The sequence below is a fragment of the Lissotriton vulgaris genome, unplaced genomic scaffold (assembly GCF_964263255.1).
Source record: "Lissotriton vulgaris unplaced genomic scaffold, aLisVul1.2 SCAFFOLD_8269, whole genome shotgun sequence".
NCBI classification, from domain to species: Eukaryota; Metazoa; Chordata; class Amphibia; order Caudata; family Salamandridae; genus Lissotriton; species Lissotriton vulgaris.
Window position 1 is genome coordinate 11073 of NW_028245440.1, and position 19857 is coordinate 30929.

A 19857-nucleotide genomic window follows, 5' to 3' on the forward strand; every position below is an offset into this window, starting at 1 on the left:
TCCCCTCACTCTGTTTGTGCTTGGGTTCTTCCCTGTGGGGCTATTCTGTTGATTATTGTCCTGTTTATGGGCGTTTACTTACTGGGGCGACTCGCTCTGTTTGCTGTCTCTATTGTTGACGCTTTAGCTTAGATATGTCCTATTACATGCGCGCTAGTGACAGCGAGCGCTGCAACACTTAGCTCTGTGTTATTTCATTGTTACTTCATTGTTGTTTACTTACGAACCACTTTTACCCTCCGATCGGGTTCTCCCCGTTTGTACGCGCGCTTCGTAGGCGCTGGATTTCACGGTCTTTGGCCGGCGGGGGGCCCGCCGCGTTACCACGGAGCCCTGTACCGGCAGCCTGTGAGGCGCGCAGAGGCTCCCCTAGTAGGCCCTGACGCAAGCGCCGGGTGGCTCTCGGTCGACGCGCGCGCCCCAAAACGCTGCCAAATTGGGCTTGTTTTTAGTAGGTTTTTGGCAGCGTTTGGGCGGCGCGCCTCGATCCGATTCCTCGGCTCACACGGAGCGCATTTTTCGCGCTTCCTGCATACCGGCGGACCCCCTGTGTGAGCGCCTGCCTTATTAAACCGGCTGGCTGTATAAACTATTGGCCCAGAGTGTGCACACGCTCCAGGGATCTGAGGGGCCAGGATCTTTGATCCTTCAGACTACAGCGTTGCTGAGGGGGTTTGGGAAACGTTGCCAGTTACTTGTGTGTGCTTGGGCTGACCCCCCCCATTACCCCCATTCGCCCAGTGCTATATTCTGGACTGCTCTGCAGTGTGTGTGCCTTCACAATGGAAGGTTGGGTGCGCTATCCCGATGAGGAGTACAATGATGGGGAGGAAATTATGGAGGGACAGCAGGAGGCTGTCCTTGAGGACAAGATTGTCGATGCTTTGGATGCCTCGGTCCAAGCTTCTGTGAATAAGGCAATGGAGACGAAAGTCCCACAGACGGTGCAGCAGGCACTTGCGGAGGCACTACGACCCATTAGAAAACAGCTGAAGGGTTTTGCGAAAAGACATGGTTATGAGGATAAAAAGAAGAAGCAGGCAGCCACTTCTTCAGCGGCGGACTCAGCTGACGTCGTTCAATGGCCGCACACTCAGTCATTGGCCTCTTTGCCGCCGAGAGACTCATATAGCTCACAGTACGTGGGTGGCAAGGCCAAGGCTAAACGTCCTATCCCGGTGGACACTGACACTTCCAACACTGACACAGGGACCGACACTGACACGTCGGAGGAACTCCCTCCTCACCCAAAGAAGGCCAAAGTAGATCCTAAGCCGGCTGAGGACAGGATCAGGACATTCGATTTTGACCCTACGGAGATTGTCCACCCCCGATCTTCGGATTGGACCCCGCCGCCGGCGGTTTGTGAGTACTTGCACGAAAATCTCCGGAAGGGCTTCAGTAGGGATGTGCGGACCCGCATGCGGTCGGAATGCCCAAGGCCTGAACTTCCAGACGGCGTGGCAGACACCCCAGAAATCGACGCGAGTATGCTAACCTTCTTGCGGAAATTCTCCAAGGACCCCAAAAGGGGGCTAGACAGGGCTTGGCGGGGCTGCCAGGACAAGATGCTGGACGTCGTGGGGCCCCTGGCAAAAATCTTGGAGATGGCCCTGAAGGCTAAGGAGGGTCAAGGGGCAGTAAACCCGGATATCCTGGCGGGCTGGGCTCAGCGCGCCATTTGTCTCCTAGGAAACGCCAACTGCGCGATCTCCTCGGAGAGACGCAAATCGTTATTGCTCCGGATGGACGGCAATTTGACAGAACTGGCTGATGCAGAGCCGGGTCCCCTGGCAGGAGGTTTCCTCTTTGGCGACAGATTTGTAAAAGACATCTCTAAGTACGTCGGTACCTTTACCGCACTGGACAAGGCCCAGAGTGGGATAAAGAGAGCCCTTACACAGGGGGTTTTCACCAGGGCCGGACGAGGCGGGGGTCGCTCGTCAGGCCGAGGATTCCAGCAAGGATCCCAGCGCGGTGACTTTGGCCGCGGTCGTGGAGAGTGGGACTCCACCCGTGGCGGCACCTTCTATCCGTCCAAAAGAAAGTTCAACCGCGGACATTTCCAGTCGGGAAACAATAGAGCCAACTTCAAATCCTACAAGAATACCGGTGAGTGTCTCAGATGTTTCCCTTCTTCCTCTGGGGGGGCGCACGCAGCATTGCATGGCGCAGTGGCGAACTTTGACGCAAGATGCGTGGGTGCTGCAGACGGTGCAGGGCTTTCACCTAGAGTTCTACTCCAGCCCAGCGCAGGCGTTTCCCCCTCCACCTCTCCATTTTTCCCTACAAGAGCGCAGTTTTATAAGCGAGCAGGTGGCAGATTTGCTGATGAAAGGGGCGATATCTCGTTGCAGACAGGGTCCCCGTACTTTCCTCAGCAACGTCTTCCTTGTCCAGAAGAAGGGGGGCGGCAACAGGTTGGTGCTAAACCTAAGAGAGTTCAACCAATACTTGACGTACAACCATTTCAAGATGGAGGGTATTCACCTCCTGGCAGATTTGCTGCAGGAAAAGGATTGGTTCGTACGCCTAGACCTAAAGGATGCATATCTATCTATACCGATATTTCCACCGCATCGCAGGTTTCTACAATTCATGTGGGAGAACCAGTGTTACGAGTACTCGGCTCTTCCCTTCGGTCTTTCCTCGGCTCCATGGTGCTTTACAAAGGTGATGAAGCCAGTGGTAGCGTACCTCAGGGAACGAGGTGTGAGACTAATTATTTACCTCGACGACATCTTGATCATGGCGCAGGACCAGATCACTCTTTCGCGACATCTGACCATGACTACTGCCTTGCTGCAGAGCTTGGGGTTTGTGATCAACCTGAAAAAATCTGTGATGTCTCCAACACAGATGGTGGACTTCTTGGGATTCATGATCGATTCCCAGACCTCGCAACTGCGTCTACCGCAGGCCAAGTTGCGGGACTTGAAACAGGAAATAAGGAAGTTGTTGGACAGACAAGTGGTGACCCTCAGGACGCTGGCCAGAGTTGTGGGTATACTGGCATCGTCCATTCAGGCCATATTTCCGGGGCCGTTGCATTACAGGGCGCTACAGCGCCTCAAAATTCAACACCTACAAAGAGGCCTTTCTTATACCGATTCGGTCCCTCTGTCGGAAGACGTTCGGACGGAACTACAGTAGTGGCTCAGTCACGTAGATGCATGGAACGGCAGGGCGATCTTTGGATCCCAACCGGAGGTAATTATCGAGTCCGACGCCAGCCGGTGGGGCTGGGGCGCGCGCTGTGGAGAGGTTTCTACAGGCGGCAGATGGTCGGCTCAGGAGCTCGAAATGCACATCAACTGTTTAGAACTGTTGGCGGGGTCGTTCGCGATTCGCACGTTATCCCCGAGGCAGACATCTTGCTGCATCCTCCTCCGCCTGGACAATGTGTCGGCGGTGAGATATATCAACAAGTTGGGCGGCACGAGGTCGTCCATGCTTGTTCAGATAGCCAAGGACTTTTGGCACTATTGTCTGCAGAATCAAATATCAGTGATAGCGGAATATATCCCGGGCCGAGCCAATCAGGTGGCGGACTGGAATTCCAGGCACTTGAGGGATTACAGCGACTGGAAACTGTGCCCTCGTGTATTCCAGTGGCTACAGAGAATCTGGGGTCCTTTTCAGACGGACCTGTTTGCCTCCAGACTGACGTTTCAGCTTCCCCGGTTCTTCAGCTGGAGGCCGGACCCATTGGCAGCGGCGACGGACGCCTTTCTTAAGAACTGGTCTCGGGGGACCAACTATGCCTTTCCACCGTTCCTATTGATCCCCAGGGTGATGACGCAAGTAATCAGACAGGAGGCGGAGATTGTCATGGTGACGCCGTGGTGGTCGTCACAGGCGTGGTTTCCCAAGCTCCTTCAGTGGAGCTGCGACAGTCCGAGGATGCTCCCGGGCTCGAGTTGGTTATTGCAGGGCCCTCAACAGGAACAGCATCCGTTGCTGGTAGAGGGCAGAATGTCGCTGATGGCATGGAGGCTTTCCGGCAACAGTGGCACTTGCCAGGCATTTCGGGACAGGCTGCCGAGCTCATCAAGCAGGCATGGGCGCCTTCCACCAGGAAGCGTTATTCCTCGGCCTGGAAAGGCTGGGTGGATTGGTGCATGGGACGACACCTGGATCCCGTGGGGGCAGAGTTGTCCCAAGTTTTGTACTTTCTTACTGAAAAGGCGGGAGCCGGCCTGGCATACAGGTCGGTGAACAACTTACGTTCCGCGATTTCTGCGGGCCATAGTCAAATTGACGGCAGACCGGTGGGTATGCACCCTCTGGTATGCAAACTCCTGAAGGGAGTCAGGGTGGCCAATCCGCCCAAACCCAAGTATACTGGGTTATGGGACGTGTCATTGGTTCTGGATTTATTCAACAAATGGCCGGTCAATAATCTCCTCTCTAGGAAACAATTGTCGGCAAAGCTTGCTATGTTGCTGTGCTTATCATCTTGCAGGCGGACTTCTGATGTAAGAGCACTCGACGTTACAGGTAGAGTGTTTTCCCCGGAAGGGGTTTCTTTTCATATTACAGGTCGCACAAAAACTTTAACGAGACATATTTCATACAATGCTTTTCCTGCAAATGAAAAATTATGTGTGGTTCAATGTTTAAAATGTTACGAGGAATGTACAAAGGCCTTGCGGCCGCAGGGTTGTAATCAGTTGTTGATTGGTGTTAAGAAACCCTTTAAACCAGTGGTGGCAGCCACTATAGCGAGATGGCTTCGTGATGTGATGAAAGAAGCTGGTGTAGATACGCAACTTTTTGGTGCTCATTCTGTGAGAGGCGCTATGGCGTCCAAATCATATGGTTTAGGTTCCAGTATCCAAGATATCATGCATTGTGCAGATTGGTCGTCTGAATCGACATTTAAAACCTTTTATTATAAGCCGGTGGGTGACATTACTTCTGTTGTGTTTACTCAGCGTTAAACCAAGCATAATCTGAAGCCTCCGGTCCTGTAATAGAATCACAAATTTGCTAGCATTCGCGACAAGAATTTGCAATTCTATTAAGGACACGGAGGCGAGGATTATCCCACCCGGCGTAATGTATTGTATATCAATCGCCTACCCACCCAAATATTTCAGTGTTTACGGTGGTGTTATTTCCTTTATTTCAGGAGCTGAGAAAAAGTCGGACTGACTGACGACTGATGTCGAGATGACAACCTGAAGTTCTTCTTCCACGTTGGAGGATTTGTTGGTTCATGTTATGGACTGTTCTGTTTTGGTTCACGTTATGGACTTATCGCCTCAAAGAAAGAGGAAGTGATGTGCACGCAAGGGGTTCTTATGGACTGTGGGGGCGTGCCTATAACCATGGTGTTCATGGGAAATGTAGTAATTTTATTGTTTACTTGAGAAAATAATATATTTTCATTGGCTGCTGTGTTGATGCAGTAAAGTTTGAGAAGCATAATCCTCGCCTCCGTGTCCTTAATAGAATTGCAAATTCTTGTCGCGAATGCTAGAAAATTTGTGATTCCTGAATAAAACACAGGGGTTAAAAATGACCAGATTAGACTCGAGATACTCCCAGAGACAACATCCAGGGATTATAACAACATACAGTGTAGGGAAACTCTGCCTTGAATGGCTAACTTCGTCCACACTGGCTAAAAATTAAGCAACACTTGTCTTTACTAAAAGATGGTGCTGATTTGCGCGATTTCATTCTTGGACCACGCAAACAGCGTCATAAGCGTTTCATAGCGACCAGTATCTATGCTGCGTACAACGAGGCTTGGAAAGTAAAGCAAATTGAAACTGCTGAAAAAATACGAGAAATTGATCGTATTAATTTGGAGAAATCACTTTCTGTGGTAGACAATGGGTTAATGACTCTGTCTTCCAGAATATATTCGTTGGGCAATATTGTATCCTCTGCCTTTGATGTGATAGACAGAGATTTGCTAATGTTACAACATGGCCAGTCTCAATTACGCTCTATTATAGAACTAGGCTGGACGCTGCAAAATCTTCGTTCAGGCTATGTGCCTTGGCGTTTAATCAACACAATGTCATTATTTTCCAGTTTTAACCTTACTGATAAACAGATCAGTTTGGCACAGAAAGGAGCAGACTATACAATCCTGAGCATCGAAAAACTCGAGAGATTACCATTGACAATGTCAGAGAGTCCTGTCATTGAATGGATAATACACGGAATTATCACAATTCCGATAACAACTTTCCGATTTAAAAAGTGCCTTGAGTACATACCCGCTGGCCAGTATGAACAATTGGGTAAAGGATATGTAAAATCCGAATGGAAATTACCATACACTCATTCTTGCTATAGTGACAGTGACAAAAATGTATTTCTTAGTGGTGAAAATTGTAAACATTCACTAAGCGGTATACTTTTGTGTCAGGATATTAATTTACACGGAGCATGTGATGGAAATTCAAACAACCTTTCATGCCACCAGCTAGTCACACCTGCAACTCAGATAGAGCCCTTCTTTATGCAACTCGCGAACGGGAGTTACATTCTTAGAACGGATCACAGATGTTGTGGCCTCGTGCCAGGGAAAAGTTATCTAGTAGAAGTAACATCCATGGTCAAATGCTGTATGCAAGCATTGTTTCCGAGTGGGACTCCAGACATAGTGACTCCCATCTGGCCTCGTCTGAATCTCTATTCTATACGAATTGATACATTAAGCAAAATGAAATCTGTACTTTTACAGACAACAGTGCCTATAACGTCATCTAAAGAGACGTATGATCTTCTAGTTGCAAGGACAGCTACTGAAGTTCATGACCTTTTATCAACAAATTGCCCCGTGCATTTCGTAGAAATGTTCAGCCAACTCCTTAACATGTCTAGTGCAACAAGCATCCCAGGCATATTTAAGACAGTCTTTACGGGACTGCTAACACCCTTCCAGGCAATTTTGGGAATCTTTCCTAATTTTGTGCACTCCATTTTTGGCGGCATACCATTATTTTTGGGACTCGTCGCAGGGATTCTATTTTTGACCCTCCTGCTTCGTTATGGCAAGCCTCGGCTCAGACATAGCTCCCATGGGAATGGAAGAGACAATCCTAGCAATGCGCTACCGGGACAGGATAACTAACGTCCTTGGATTGGCCAGGCTGAGAGATCTAAACATGACCTGGTTCCTTTCATTCAGACCGATATGGCAAAATTGCATTTTACCTGTGCTACGGTGTATGCTTTGCGGCGATGAATGCGTGTTGGACATCTGTCTTTCACTTCCATCAGCAGTACCAATGGACGTCGATACTTTGCTCAGTCCAATAACGGCTCACGCATTGTGTTGTCCCCAGCGGCTACCAATCCTGATGACGGCATTCATGGAGACTCCTGTACTACAGCCAAGTGGTAACAGTGGAGCGAGTGACAAAAGCAACATCATCCAGGTACAACGTTCTGTGAGCATTGCTGGTCCCGACTATGATGACAGCAATCATTCTCACACCTGCCAAGTTACAGCGCTATCTAATTTGGTTGAACTATCACCTGAATTTGTAGACCAATTCTTTGAGAGCCTGTCTGATACGATGTTCTCACCCGTACAGAAACAATAACTTTTGAGAAGCTTTCCGACACACAGTGTTCCCATGAACTCTGAATTCGGCCTTCAGTTTTGATCAAAAGAAACTGCCAAGAGCTTTTGGAAATCTATTTTTCCCCGTTCAAGCAATAATTCTTTGAATTGGACAATTTTTTTAATATTGACCCTTTTTTGGCACGAACAATTCTTTGCTTAATGTAAAAACTATTCTTAGAGAACAGAAGCTTCACACTTCTATTTCTAAACACATCTAGAGACATAACAACATTACATCAGCCTCTAGCACACATGTTATTACAATGCATTTTTATGTGATGATTTATCTCGCATTTCTTCTGTCAGAGATACTTCATGTGTAATTCCTTTTGCATAATCGTTCATTGATTTCATATGCAATTATTTTTTGAATGATTTCTATGCTTTAAAAAACGTACAGTACCTAAATTCATGTATTACAAGTACGCCTATTTTCGAATGCATTTATGTATTTTGGGGTGGGCAATGTTACACATGCATCTAATTGCTTTAGTTTTAGTAATTTTGATGGACATTAACCCGTGGAGTGGGTGTTGCGTGTTTATCTAGGTTCCTGATCGATACTGTGACCTTATGCCCCTATTCGGCTATAAATACATGTATTCCATATATTGGCATAACCGTTCAAGTGCGATTTTCTGAAAAGTCATCTCTGGCCTCACACGAACAGAGCCACATTCCAGCATAGTTCTCTCTGCCACTTCCTTTGCGACCAATTAGTGCAATGACAGAGCAGTAGTCACTATCTGATATTCCTAGATAACACTCTGAGTTCTTCAACAAGATAAAACCTCAGCAAACCTGGAAATCCCCGCTTGCTATGTTTTCATTAGTAATGGAACTCTAATGAGCAACTGATAACTATCACTTCCTAGTGACATCTTTAATTGACATCTTATGTCCAGCAAACTTGCGTCAAACCCGGCACCTGTCAGGTATAAATATTACCAACGTTGCCTTAAGCAATGCGAGCTACTGTTGCTGATGCCAGCTGCCTGCAAGACCCCGTGTTGGTAAATCTAGCACTGTCGCTGCAGCCTGCTGTCCCTGTGGTGGTGAAGCTGCTGATACCATTATCGCTGCTAAAGCGCGAACTATGGTGCAGTACGCTTAAGGAGCTGAACAGCCGTCCTCTGCGAAGACATCCAGCAGATTCCAGCTGCCCGCGGACGCTGTCCTCCCTCCTTCCTCGACGCGCTGAAGAGACCCGCTGCCTTTCTCGTGCAGAGAAATCCAGCTCCGGCGTTTCCGGTCTACCCTCGCGGGTGACTGGGATATCGAGAGAGACCCCTGAAGGAGATACCAATCCTCCATCATTCTATTCAGAGATATGGTGTTGACTAAACCCTTAGACGAGAATTCTTGAAACAAACCTTGGCAAAACCAACTTAACTTAAAGCTACTTACTTACTCCCCCTTTCACGTGTTAGGCTTAGGTCAGGCACACTGGGGTAGGCTTAGTTAGAAGCACCAGTTGAGTATGTTAGCCTAATGTATATATGACTGTATATATGTTTTATTACTTTTAAACCATTGTATGGCTAAGAAACCATATCAATGCTTTTACAGTTCTATTTCGCAATACTTATCTTACTGTACGTACTTTTTATAATAACAATTATTGCAATTGTGGCAATACATTTCTCTTGTACGAGAAGAAAGACTGTTCAATAAATGTTAACCTTTTATTGACAAACGCCCGTCTCTCTATTCTCTACATCTCGTGAAAGTAAACTGCACTAGACTGACTGAGTGAAATACATGTCTATTGTTTCACACGACCCTAGAGATTGACTCTTGATCTGAGGAGCAAAGTTGTCATGTTGCACGGTTGTTGGAAAGCTGAATCCCTTCTTGTCTGTGCCAATGAAGCTGATCACTTCCTATGCAGAGAAGAAAGTTTCCAGTGACCTCTGAGCTAGTTGGTAACACAACCCAATTAAGTTTAGCATAGTCAGTGGAGGCCTGGAATATCCGCAGTTCCAAGTCGATACTACTGTTCATGTTATTCCAATGCGCAGGGCCTAGTGGGAAACTAGGAACTACACTACAGTTTTTAAACTGTGTTTTATTTTTAGTATGTAAAAATGGCGTACGCTATGTATTTCCTTTACGTTTGTTACGTAAGGGAGATTAGCGTTCTAGTTTATTTTTTATTTTTATGGAATGTTTTGTGTGACGTAATTTCTAGCCAATCGCAGCGCTACGTTTGGTGACGTAGCGTTGCGTTTGACGTGCGTCAAAGGGGAATTTTCCAGATTGGTGTGAATGTTCGTGCGGGAAAGGCGTGTTCTTCTTCCGTTCTTGTAGCTGCGTCGTTTGACAGGTAAGATTACATTTTTATAACATTTAGTACATGAAGCTGAATGTATTATTGCTTGTGTTTATATTGTTATTAAATTTATTAATTATTATGATGTATTATTGATGTTTTTGTATTGAGACTTGTTTATTTTCTACTGTATGTACTTAGAATATAGTTTTCTACTGTTCTAAACTATAGATGTTCTAATAATTGTAATGTTTTGAAATGTTATATATAGCAATGTATATTTTTGTATGTGTTATGTTTTTTAAATTTCTAACGTTGTTATATTTGTTGTATGTACTTGCTTATTATCTTTTGAAATACTAGAAGTTATTGGATTGCTAAGTTTTGATTATGTATTTATGTAGTATATGGTTATGTTTATTCCTTTTATTATGTATTGGTATTCTTTCCCTTAGCGTATGTGCGAGTTGGTGCAACATACTGTTATTTTTTTCTAAAATCCATTTCTATATAGATGTTGAATGTATTGTGTTTTACTTTGTGTTTTCCTTTTTATCTGTACGTTTAATTATTAAAAATGTTTTATGAATTTATTAATTCTTTTATTTGTCGAAAGTGCTAATCCTAATTGTTATCGTTGAATATTTGAATGTAATAAGTCATTCTTGTGGCACGTTTTAGACGTAAACGTCAGTTATGTATATCTTCCTTGTTTTTTTGCAGGTAAAACCAAGTTTTTTTTGTGATGTAATGTTTTATGTGTTATTTTTTATTGTTCTATATATATATATTTATTATTTTTTACGAAAGTGTTGTCCCGCGTTTACTATGTAGCCAATCGCAGCGCTACGTTTGGTGACGTAGCGTTGCGTTTGACGTGCGTCAACTGTGAAATTTCCAGACTGGTGTGAATGTTCGTGCGGGAAAGGCGTGTTCTTCTTCCGTTCTTGTTGCTGCGTCGTTTGACAGGTAAGATTACATTTTTATAACATTTAGTACATGAAGCTGAATGTATTATTGCTTGTGTTTATATTGTTATTACATTTATTAATTATTAGGATGTATTATTGATGTTTTTGTATTGCGACTTGTTTATTTTCTACCGTATGTACTTAGAATCTAGTTTTCTACTGTTCTAAACTATAGATGTTCTAATAATTGTAATCTTTTGAAATGTAATATATATCAATGTATACTTTTGTATGTGTTATCTTTTAGAAATTTCGAACGTTGTTATATTTGTTGTATGTACTTGCTTATTATCTCTCGAAATACTAGAAGTTCTTGAATTGCTAAATTTGGATTATGTATTTATGTAGTATATGGTTATGTTTATTCCTTTTATTATGTATTTTTGTTATGTATTGGTATTCTTTCCCTTAGCGTATGTGCGAGTTGGTGCAACATACTGTTAATTTTATATAAAATCCATTTCTATTTAGATGTTGAATGTATTGTGTTTTACTTAGTTTTTTCCTTTTTATCTGTACATTTAATTATTAAAAATGTTTTATGAATTAATTAATTCTTTTATTTGTCGAAAGTGCTAATCCTAATTGTTATTGTTGAATATTTGAATGTAATACGTCATGCTTGTGTCACGTTTTTGACGTAAACGTCAGTTACGTATATCTTCCGTGCTTTTTTGCAGGTAAGACCAAGTTTTGTCTGTTGATGTAATCTCTTATGTGTTATTTTTTATTGTTCTATATATATATATATTTAATTATTTTTACGAAAGTGTTGTCCCGCGTTTACTATGTTGAATACTTAATCTGAATACGTGCGTGCGGGGTGTATTTTTTTGTTACGTAAAGGTCAGATGGCGAGTTCTTTTGCCAAGTGATGCAGGTAAGAACACCTTTTCTGTGAATGTAATATAATGTATTTTGTTTAGGATGTAATCTTTTAGTGGTATTCATTCGATGAAGTTAGCTTCTTTGTGTTCTGTTTTGACCGTTTGTGAGTTTCCGACACGTCTCCGTCTCTGCTGCTGTGACGTCAATTACCGCTACGTCCTGCCAATTTCTACAGGTAAGAGTAACTTTTGTCAGTTAATGTAATGTGTTTTTAGGATCTTTGTCAATCAGATACCTGTTTTTATTTTTTATTTTTAGCTGTTCATTGTTCGAGTCCTTTTTCGCTCCCGATTATGACATGTAGGTAAGTGTTAAAGTCTTGTTGTTGTGTGATAATGCGTTTCTGTGTAATGGAAGAATGTTTTATTTAAGCTGTATTTTTAATCTTTCTAAAATTTGTAAGTATGTAATTTATTTGTGTTGCTAGTGTTTTTTGTACACTTTAATGTCCGAGTTGCTGCGAGATACAGGTACTAAAAATGTTTTAAATATTTTTTCACCATTTAGTTATATGCTGTATTATGTATTGCGTTGCCTTATAGCTGTAATTGCATTTGATATAATATTTTGTGATTTTTATTCTTTATTTATGTGACGAAAGTGCGTTTAATAATTGAAAAAGGAGGAGTACTTTATTGTAATACGTCACGGGTGGGGCAGGTGTTTCACGTAAATGTCAGTTACCGATATCTTTTGTGAAGTTGTCGAGGTAAGCCCAAATGTTGTCTGTTGGTATAATGTTTTGTTTATTTTTTCTATACGTTAATATATTTTTTTTTGGGGTTATTTTCAGCTTTTGAGTGTACAGGTTCCTGTTTGAGTCCGTGAAAGTCACTTTCACTTTCACTTTTTGTGTGTTGTTTGTATGACCTCTACATTTCACTGAGTGAGCTGCTACGATCGACATGTAATTGTTATATTTTTCCACTATACTTAGAGTCCCTTTGTGATGTTGACTTGTTTGTATGATTTTCCTTTGTGTGATGTTAATGTAATCATTGTTTTGGCTCTTTCTTTGCTCGCACTTGGCTTGTGTCCGGGTTGTTTCTTTTTAGTGTTCTTTTTAATGCTATCACTGGCTCGTCTTTAGGTCGTCTCTTCGCCATGCATTGACTTATGTTTGCGCGTGACGTTCTGGTATGCGGGTCCTGTAGTCTAGTTTTGCCTGAGCTCGCACCCTGTTTTATTTTAATTCGCAACTGCCTTGTGTTTGGCTCGTGTCTGTCTCGTATCTGGCTATTTTCGGCGCTATGCATCGTGCTATTTTTTGTGCTGTTTGACTTTTTTTGTTCAACGTATTATGTATGCACTGTGTCTGTTCTCTTTGTGTGTTGTTTGTCTGATCTCTAGACTTCAATGACTAAGCTGCTACGATCGACAGGTAATTGCCTTTTTTTAAAATATATTTAAAGAGTGCCTTTGTTATTTGTTACTCAAAATTGTATACATTTTCATTGCTGTGAATGTAATGTAATTATGGAGTTTGCAATTTTTTCGGTCGCACTTGCCTTGTGTCTGGCTCGTTTCTTCTTATTTATGCTATCACTGGCTCGTATTTGGGTTGTCTGTTCGCCATGCATTGACTCATGTTTGCTTGCGTCGTCCTGGTATGCGTTTCCTGTAGTTTAGTTTCGCCTGAGCTCGCACTCTGTTTTTTATTTTATCTCGCACCTGACTCGTCTTTGGGTGGTGTTTGACCCGTATGTGGCTTGTCTCGCCGCTATGCTTTGGCGTTTTTTTGTTGCTGTTTTATTGTTTTAGTGAAACGTATTATGTATGCACTGTTTATGTTCTGTTTGTGTGTTGTTTGTTTGATCTCTACATTTCACTGAATGAGCTGCTACGATCAACAGGTAATTACTATATTGTTTTAATATCATTAAAGAGTGCCTTTGTGAGTTTCTACGCTTTTGTCTATGAATTTCCTTTGTGTGATGTGAATGTAATTATGGTTTTGGGTCTTTCTTTGCTCGCACTTGGCTTGTGTCCGCCTCCTTTCTTTTGAGTGTGCTTTTTCATGCTATCAATGGCTGCTATTTAGTTCGTCTCTTCGCCATGCATTGAGTTATGTTTGCGCGTGTCGTTCTGGTATGCGGGTCCTGTAGTCTACTTCCGTCTGAGCTCGCATCCTGTATTTTTTTTTATCTCGCTGTTGGCTCGTTTTTCTCTTGTGTTTCGCCGTACGTGTCTTGTATCGGCGCTCTGCATTGTCCTTTGTTTTCTGACTTTTTTTTTTAAACGTAGTATGTATGCACTGTTTATGTTCTGTTTCTGTGACGTTTGTCTGGTGAGTAATGTTGTAGTGGTGATGAGTGGTGGTGATGAGTGCTGCAGTGTCGTTGTAGAGTGATATTTTGTTGTTGCTGAATGATGCTGTTGTGGTGGTGTAGAGTGATGCTGGTGTGTTGGCGAGTGATGTTGGTGTGGTGCTGAGTAATGCTGTTGTTGTGATGAGTGGTGCTGTGCTGGTGATGAGTGGTGCTGTGTTGGTGTTCAATGATTACCACCACAGCATAACTCAGCACCACAACAGTAGCACTTCTCCCAACAACGGCATCACTGAGCTCCACCAATGCAACACGCAGCAACACCACATGATCACTCTGCACCTCCCCAGTACCATTGAGCAACAACACATCATCACTCTTCCCCAACACAGTCGTATTTAGCACAACAACAGTCTCATTCATCCACAGTACCGCAGTACTAAACAGCAAAATAGCATGCTTTTATACCTGTAATTGTGTCTGCTATGTTAAAATCTGGTGTGAAAGCGTGCACTTACGGCCGGTGGTGTGTATGCCTGTTGAAAGCGTGCACTGATGGCTGTTGGTGTGTGTGTATGTCTGGTGAAAGCGTGGACTGCTGTCTGTGTGTGTGTGTGTGTATGCCTGGTGAAAGCATGCACTGATGGCTGTTGGTGTGTGTGTACGCCTGGTGAAAGCGTCCATTGATAGCTGTTGGTGTGTGTGCCTGTTGAAAGTGTACATGTTCTGTTTGTGTGACGTTTGTCTGCTGAGTAATGCTGTTGTGGTGATGAGTGGTGCTGTGGTGGTGATGAGTGCTGCTGTGTCGTTGTAGAGTGATATTGTGTTGTTGTTCAATGATGATGTTGTGGTGGTGTAGAGTGATGCTGGTGCGTTGCCGAGTGATGTTAGTGTGGTGCTTAGTAATGCTGTTGTTGTGATGAGTGGTGCTGTGCTGTTGATGAGTGGCGCTGTGTTGGTGTTCAATGATTACCACCACAGCATAACTCAGCACCACAACAGTAGCACTTCTCCCAACAACGGCATCACTGAGCTCTACCAATGCAACATGCAGCAACACCACATTATAATTCTGCACCCCCACAGTACCATTGAGCAACAACACAGCATCACTCTGCACCACCACAGCCGTATTTAGCACACCAACAGTCTGATTCATACATACTACTGCAGTACTCTACAGCACCAAAGCATGCTTTTATAGCTGTAATTGTGTCTGCTACGTTAAAAAATGTGTAGAAAGCGTGCACTTACGGCCGGTGGTGTGTGTGACTGTTGAAAGCGTGCACTGATGGCTGTTAGTGTGGGTGTATGCCTATTGAAAGCGTGCATTGATAGCTGTTGGTGTGTGTGCCTGGTGAAAGCGTACATGTTCTGTTTGTGTGACGTTTGTCTGCTGAGTAATGCTGTTGTGGTTATGAGTGGTGCTGTGGTGGTGAAAACACTGAGTAATGCTGTTGTGGTGATGAGTGGTGCTGTGGTGGTGATGAGTGCTGCTGTGTCGTTGTAGAGCGATAGTGTGTTGTTGCTGAATGATGCTGTTGTGGTGGTGTAGAGTGATGCTGGTGTGTTGCCGAGTGATGTTAGTGTGGTGCTGAGTAATGCTGTTGTTGTGATGAGTGGTGCTGTACTGGTGATGAGTGGTGCTGTGTTGGTGTTCAATGATTACCACCACAGCATAACTCAGCACAACAACAGTAGCACTTCTCCCAACAACGGCATCACTGGGCTCCACCAATGCAACACGCAGCAACACCACATGATCACTCTGCACCCCCACAGTACCATTGAGCAACAACACAGCATGACTCTGCCCCACCACAGCCGTATTTAGCACAACAGTCTCATTAATCAACACTACAGCAGTATTCAACAGCAAAATAGCATGCTTTTATACCTGTAATTGTGTAAGCTATGTTAAAATCTGTGTTGAAAGCGTGCACTTACGCTGTGTGTGTGTGTGTATGCCTGGTGAAAGCATGCACTGATGGCTGTTGGTGTGTGTGTATGCCTTGTGACAGCGTGCATTGATAGCTGTTGGTGTGTGTGCCTGGTGAAAGCGTACATGTTCTGTTTGTGTGATGTTTGTCTGCTGAGTAATGGTGTTGTGGTGATGAGTGGTGCTGTGGTGGTGATGAGTGCTGCTGTGTCATTGTAGAGTGATAGCGTGTTGTTGCTGAATGATGCTGTTGTGGTGGTGTAGAGTGATGCTTGTGTGTCGCCGAGTGATGTTAGTGTGGTGCTGAGTAATGCTGTTGTGGTGATGAGTGGTGCTGCGCTGGTGATGAGTGGTGCTGTGTTGGTGTTAACTGATTACCACTACAGCATAACTCAGCACCACAACAGTAGCACTTCTGACAACAACTGCATCACTGAGCCCCACCAATGCAACACGCAGCAACACCACATTATCACTCTGCACCCCCACAGTACCATTGAGCAACAACACAGCTTCACTCTGCCCCACCACCATTTAGCACAACAACAGTCTCATTCATCTACACTACTGCAGTACTCAACAGCCAAATAGCATGCTTTTATACCTGGAATTGTGTATGCTATGTTAAAATCTGTGGTGAAAGCGTGCACTTACGGCCGGTGGTGTGTGTGACTGTTGAAAGCGTGCACTGATGGCTGTTTGTGTGTGTATGCCTTGTGAAAGCGTGCATTGATAGCTGTTGGTGTGTGTGCCTGGTGAAAGCGTACATGTTCTGTTTGTGTGACGTTTGTCTGCTGAGTAATGGTGTTGTGGCGATGAGTGGTGCTGTGGTGGTGATGAGTGCTGCTGTGTCGTTGTAGAGTGATATTGTGTTGTTGTTCAATGATGATGTTGTGGTGGTGTAGAGTGATGCTGGTGTGTTGCCTAGTGATGTTAGTGTGGTGCTGAGTAATGCTGTTGTGGTGATGAGTTGTGCTGCGCTGGTGATGAGTGGTGCTGTGTTGGTGTTAACTGATTACCATCACAGCATAACTCAGCACCACAACAGTAGCACTTCTGACAACAACTGCATCACTGAGCCCCACCAATGCAACACGCAGCAACACCACATTATCTCTCTGCACCCCCACAGTACCATTGAGCAACAACACAGCATCACTCTTGTATAGTTAGTGTTGTTTGCGAAATGTAGCTGCAACAGCTATTGTTATGTATGTTGTAGTGGTACATTTAACATTTTTTGAAAAAAATATACCCACCCCGAACGAAAATGACCATGCTAGTGGATATGTTCAAATTAGTATATTTATTTTCCGGAAACAGAAAACAATATTTATTTATTGAACTTTGTACAATTTTTTTTTGTAAGGATTGTTACTAATAAACTTAAATCTCCCTCAGACTTTTCTTTAACAATTTTAGTAATTTTGCCATTACAAAATATAACCTCACATATTTGAGGCAAATAATGAATTAGTGCTTCACCAATGTCATCCACCTCTTCGTCCAACATAAACCACTGTATAAGTGTTTGATTTTGTACGTCCATTGATTGGTAAATATCTGTGTTGGTTATTTTGGTTGTTATAGTGCTCCAATCTCCGTTTGTGCTTTCCACTCCATATATTTCGACGTCAATAGTTTCTTGTGGTGGTGTTGTTACCTGTTGTAGTAAATAAAGACATAGTTAATTTTTTTTCCACCTAAATGTTAGTGTGTGTCGGAGAGAGTGTTGTAGAGAGAGGCAGTTGTAGATCGAGGCAGTTGTAGATCGAGGCTGTTGTAGAGAGAGGCTGTTGTAGAGAGAGAGTGTTGTAGAGAGAGAGTGTTGTAGAGAGAGAGTGTTGTAGAGAGAGCGTGTTGTAGAGAGAGCGTGTTGTAGAGAGAGCGTGTTGTAGAAAGAGCGTGTTGTAGAGAGAGCGTGTTGTAGAGAGAGAGTGTTGTAGAGAGAGAGTGTTGTAGAGAGCAAGTGTTGTAGAGAGAGCGTGTTGTAGAGAGAGCGTGTTGTAGAGAGAGCGTGTTGTAGAGAGAGCGTGTTGTAGAGAGAGCGTGTTGTCGAGAGAGGCTGTTGTAGAGAGAGGCTGTTGTAGAGAGAGGCTGTTGTAGAGAGAGGCTGTTGTAGAGAAAGGCTGTTGTAAAGAGAGGCTGTTGTAGAGAGAGGCCCTGTTGTAGAGAGAGGCTGTTGTAGAGAGAGGCTGTTGTAGAGAGAGGCTGTTGTAGAGAGAGTGTTGTAGAGAGAGCGTGTTGTAGAGAGAGGCTGCTGTAGAGAGAGGCTGTTGTAGAGAGAGGCTGTAGAGAGAGCGTGTTGTAGAGAGAGCGTGTTGTAGAGAGAGCGTGTTGTAGAGAGAGAGTCTGATAGTGTGTGGGAGAGAGATAGTGTGTTGGATCGTTAAAGAGTGTGTTCTTGAAAGAGAGAGTGTGTGTGTGGAAGTGATAGAGTAAGGGGTGCGTGAGAGAGCGTGTGTTCCTTACTTTTAACTTGCTGTGCCTTGTCGTGTTCAATATTTTCTGTCCATTAAATTCATGTACTGTGACATGAGTTAACATCACATATTCCCCAATGTTTATTGAGAATAGAGTAGCCTCTCTCCATAATGTGACTTTGATGTCATCAGTGGAATCTTTTAACGTAATACATTTTATTGCTGTATTTTGTCCATTGATGAGCACAAGTTTACTTTCCTCTTCCTAAAAAAAAATATTTGTGTTAAAAATTTAAAAGCACTGAAGTCAGACGTAATAATTGTTCAAGCATTGAAGACATAGTGATTAAGGGCTATTGCTCTTTTCAATTTTACGGTGTTGTTCCCAATTATGTTAAAAAAAGTTGAACTTTGATGTCTCAGTTTGGCGCTCCTCTTTAAACACCTATCAACTTAACCTTTATAAATGCAGTGTAGATTTTGCACACCTATTTACACAGTGTTCATTGTTATTATTTGGCTGCTGTACAGATAATTTATGATTGATTGAAACCCTCATAAACATAACAGCATATCTAATGTGTTACAGAGACCACACACACAACTGCACCCACTCAAAATTAAAGAACATCTAAGCACCAAATAGTACACACACACACACACACACAAGCACACTGAGAAAGGCCAAATAAATATTGTCAATGGCAGAGACAACACCACACACACTAACTGACAACTCAAGCAGCGAGACACACAGTACAAATCTCCTCTACTTACTTCTGAAATGGTCCCACACACTGTCATAAGACTTCTCACAGTTGCACGCTTTATTTCTTTAATTGGAGAAGCAGATGGTGCAGGAGGCTGCAAAATGTTTTCAGCTTCTTGAATGAGCGCTTGAGTTAGAGGCATTGCAGGAAATTTTGTAACTTTGCTTTGCTTTGCAATAAGAATTGTGTTGTTTTTAATTATAAAATTGCGTATGAGTAGCCCACAGGTGTTTTGTGTCTGCTGATATAAACTTTCTTGGTAGCACATTGCTTTAATTGTTCCAGTTTTGTCTGCCAGAGCCAAATGAAATAGAACTTTATTTTCTTGTTTGGCGTTCTTTTAATTTGTTTTACTTGAGCACTTGATCACATTAACTCTGATGGGTTTTTCATACGGTTTGTTGTCATTGGTGGTAATGTTAGCGATTTCTTCAATAGTCAACATCTGAAATAGAAATATATGTTACAACCAATGTTAAATACAAATCCATAGTGCTTTATGATCACTCTAATAGCATTCTAATGTACCATAACTTTGAAGTATGTAATTGGTATATATATGATCTAAGATAGATTGGTAGTCTGTTGTGTAAGTGTCTATAAGTTGTGTACATTGCAACTTACTCTCAAAGAACCCAATTAGTTTGTTAGTTTGTGAATTGCTTTGAGAGACATCCACATTGAAATCTCCCATAATGATGAATTTGTGTTCAGGGTAAAAATTAGTGATACT

At 43.2% G+C, this 19857-nt stretch overlaps 1 protein-coding gene across 1 annotated transcript; it reads right to left on the bottom strand.

The window, feature by feature from the left end:
* Positions 1-11987: 11987 nt before the first annotated feature.
* Positions 11988-19266, bottom strand: LOC147666419 (uncharacterized). The gene is made up of 4 exons (XM_086949075.1): positions 19132-19266; positions 18404-18619; positions 17310-17594; positions 11988-12068 (listed from the first exon to the last, which is right to left on the bottom strand). The coding sequence occupies exons 1-4, from the start codon at positions 19264-19266 to the stop codon at positions 11988-11990; spliced, it is 717 nt and encodes a 238-aa protein (XP_086805201.1).
* Positions 19267-19857: the final 591 nt, after the last annotated feature.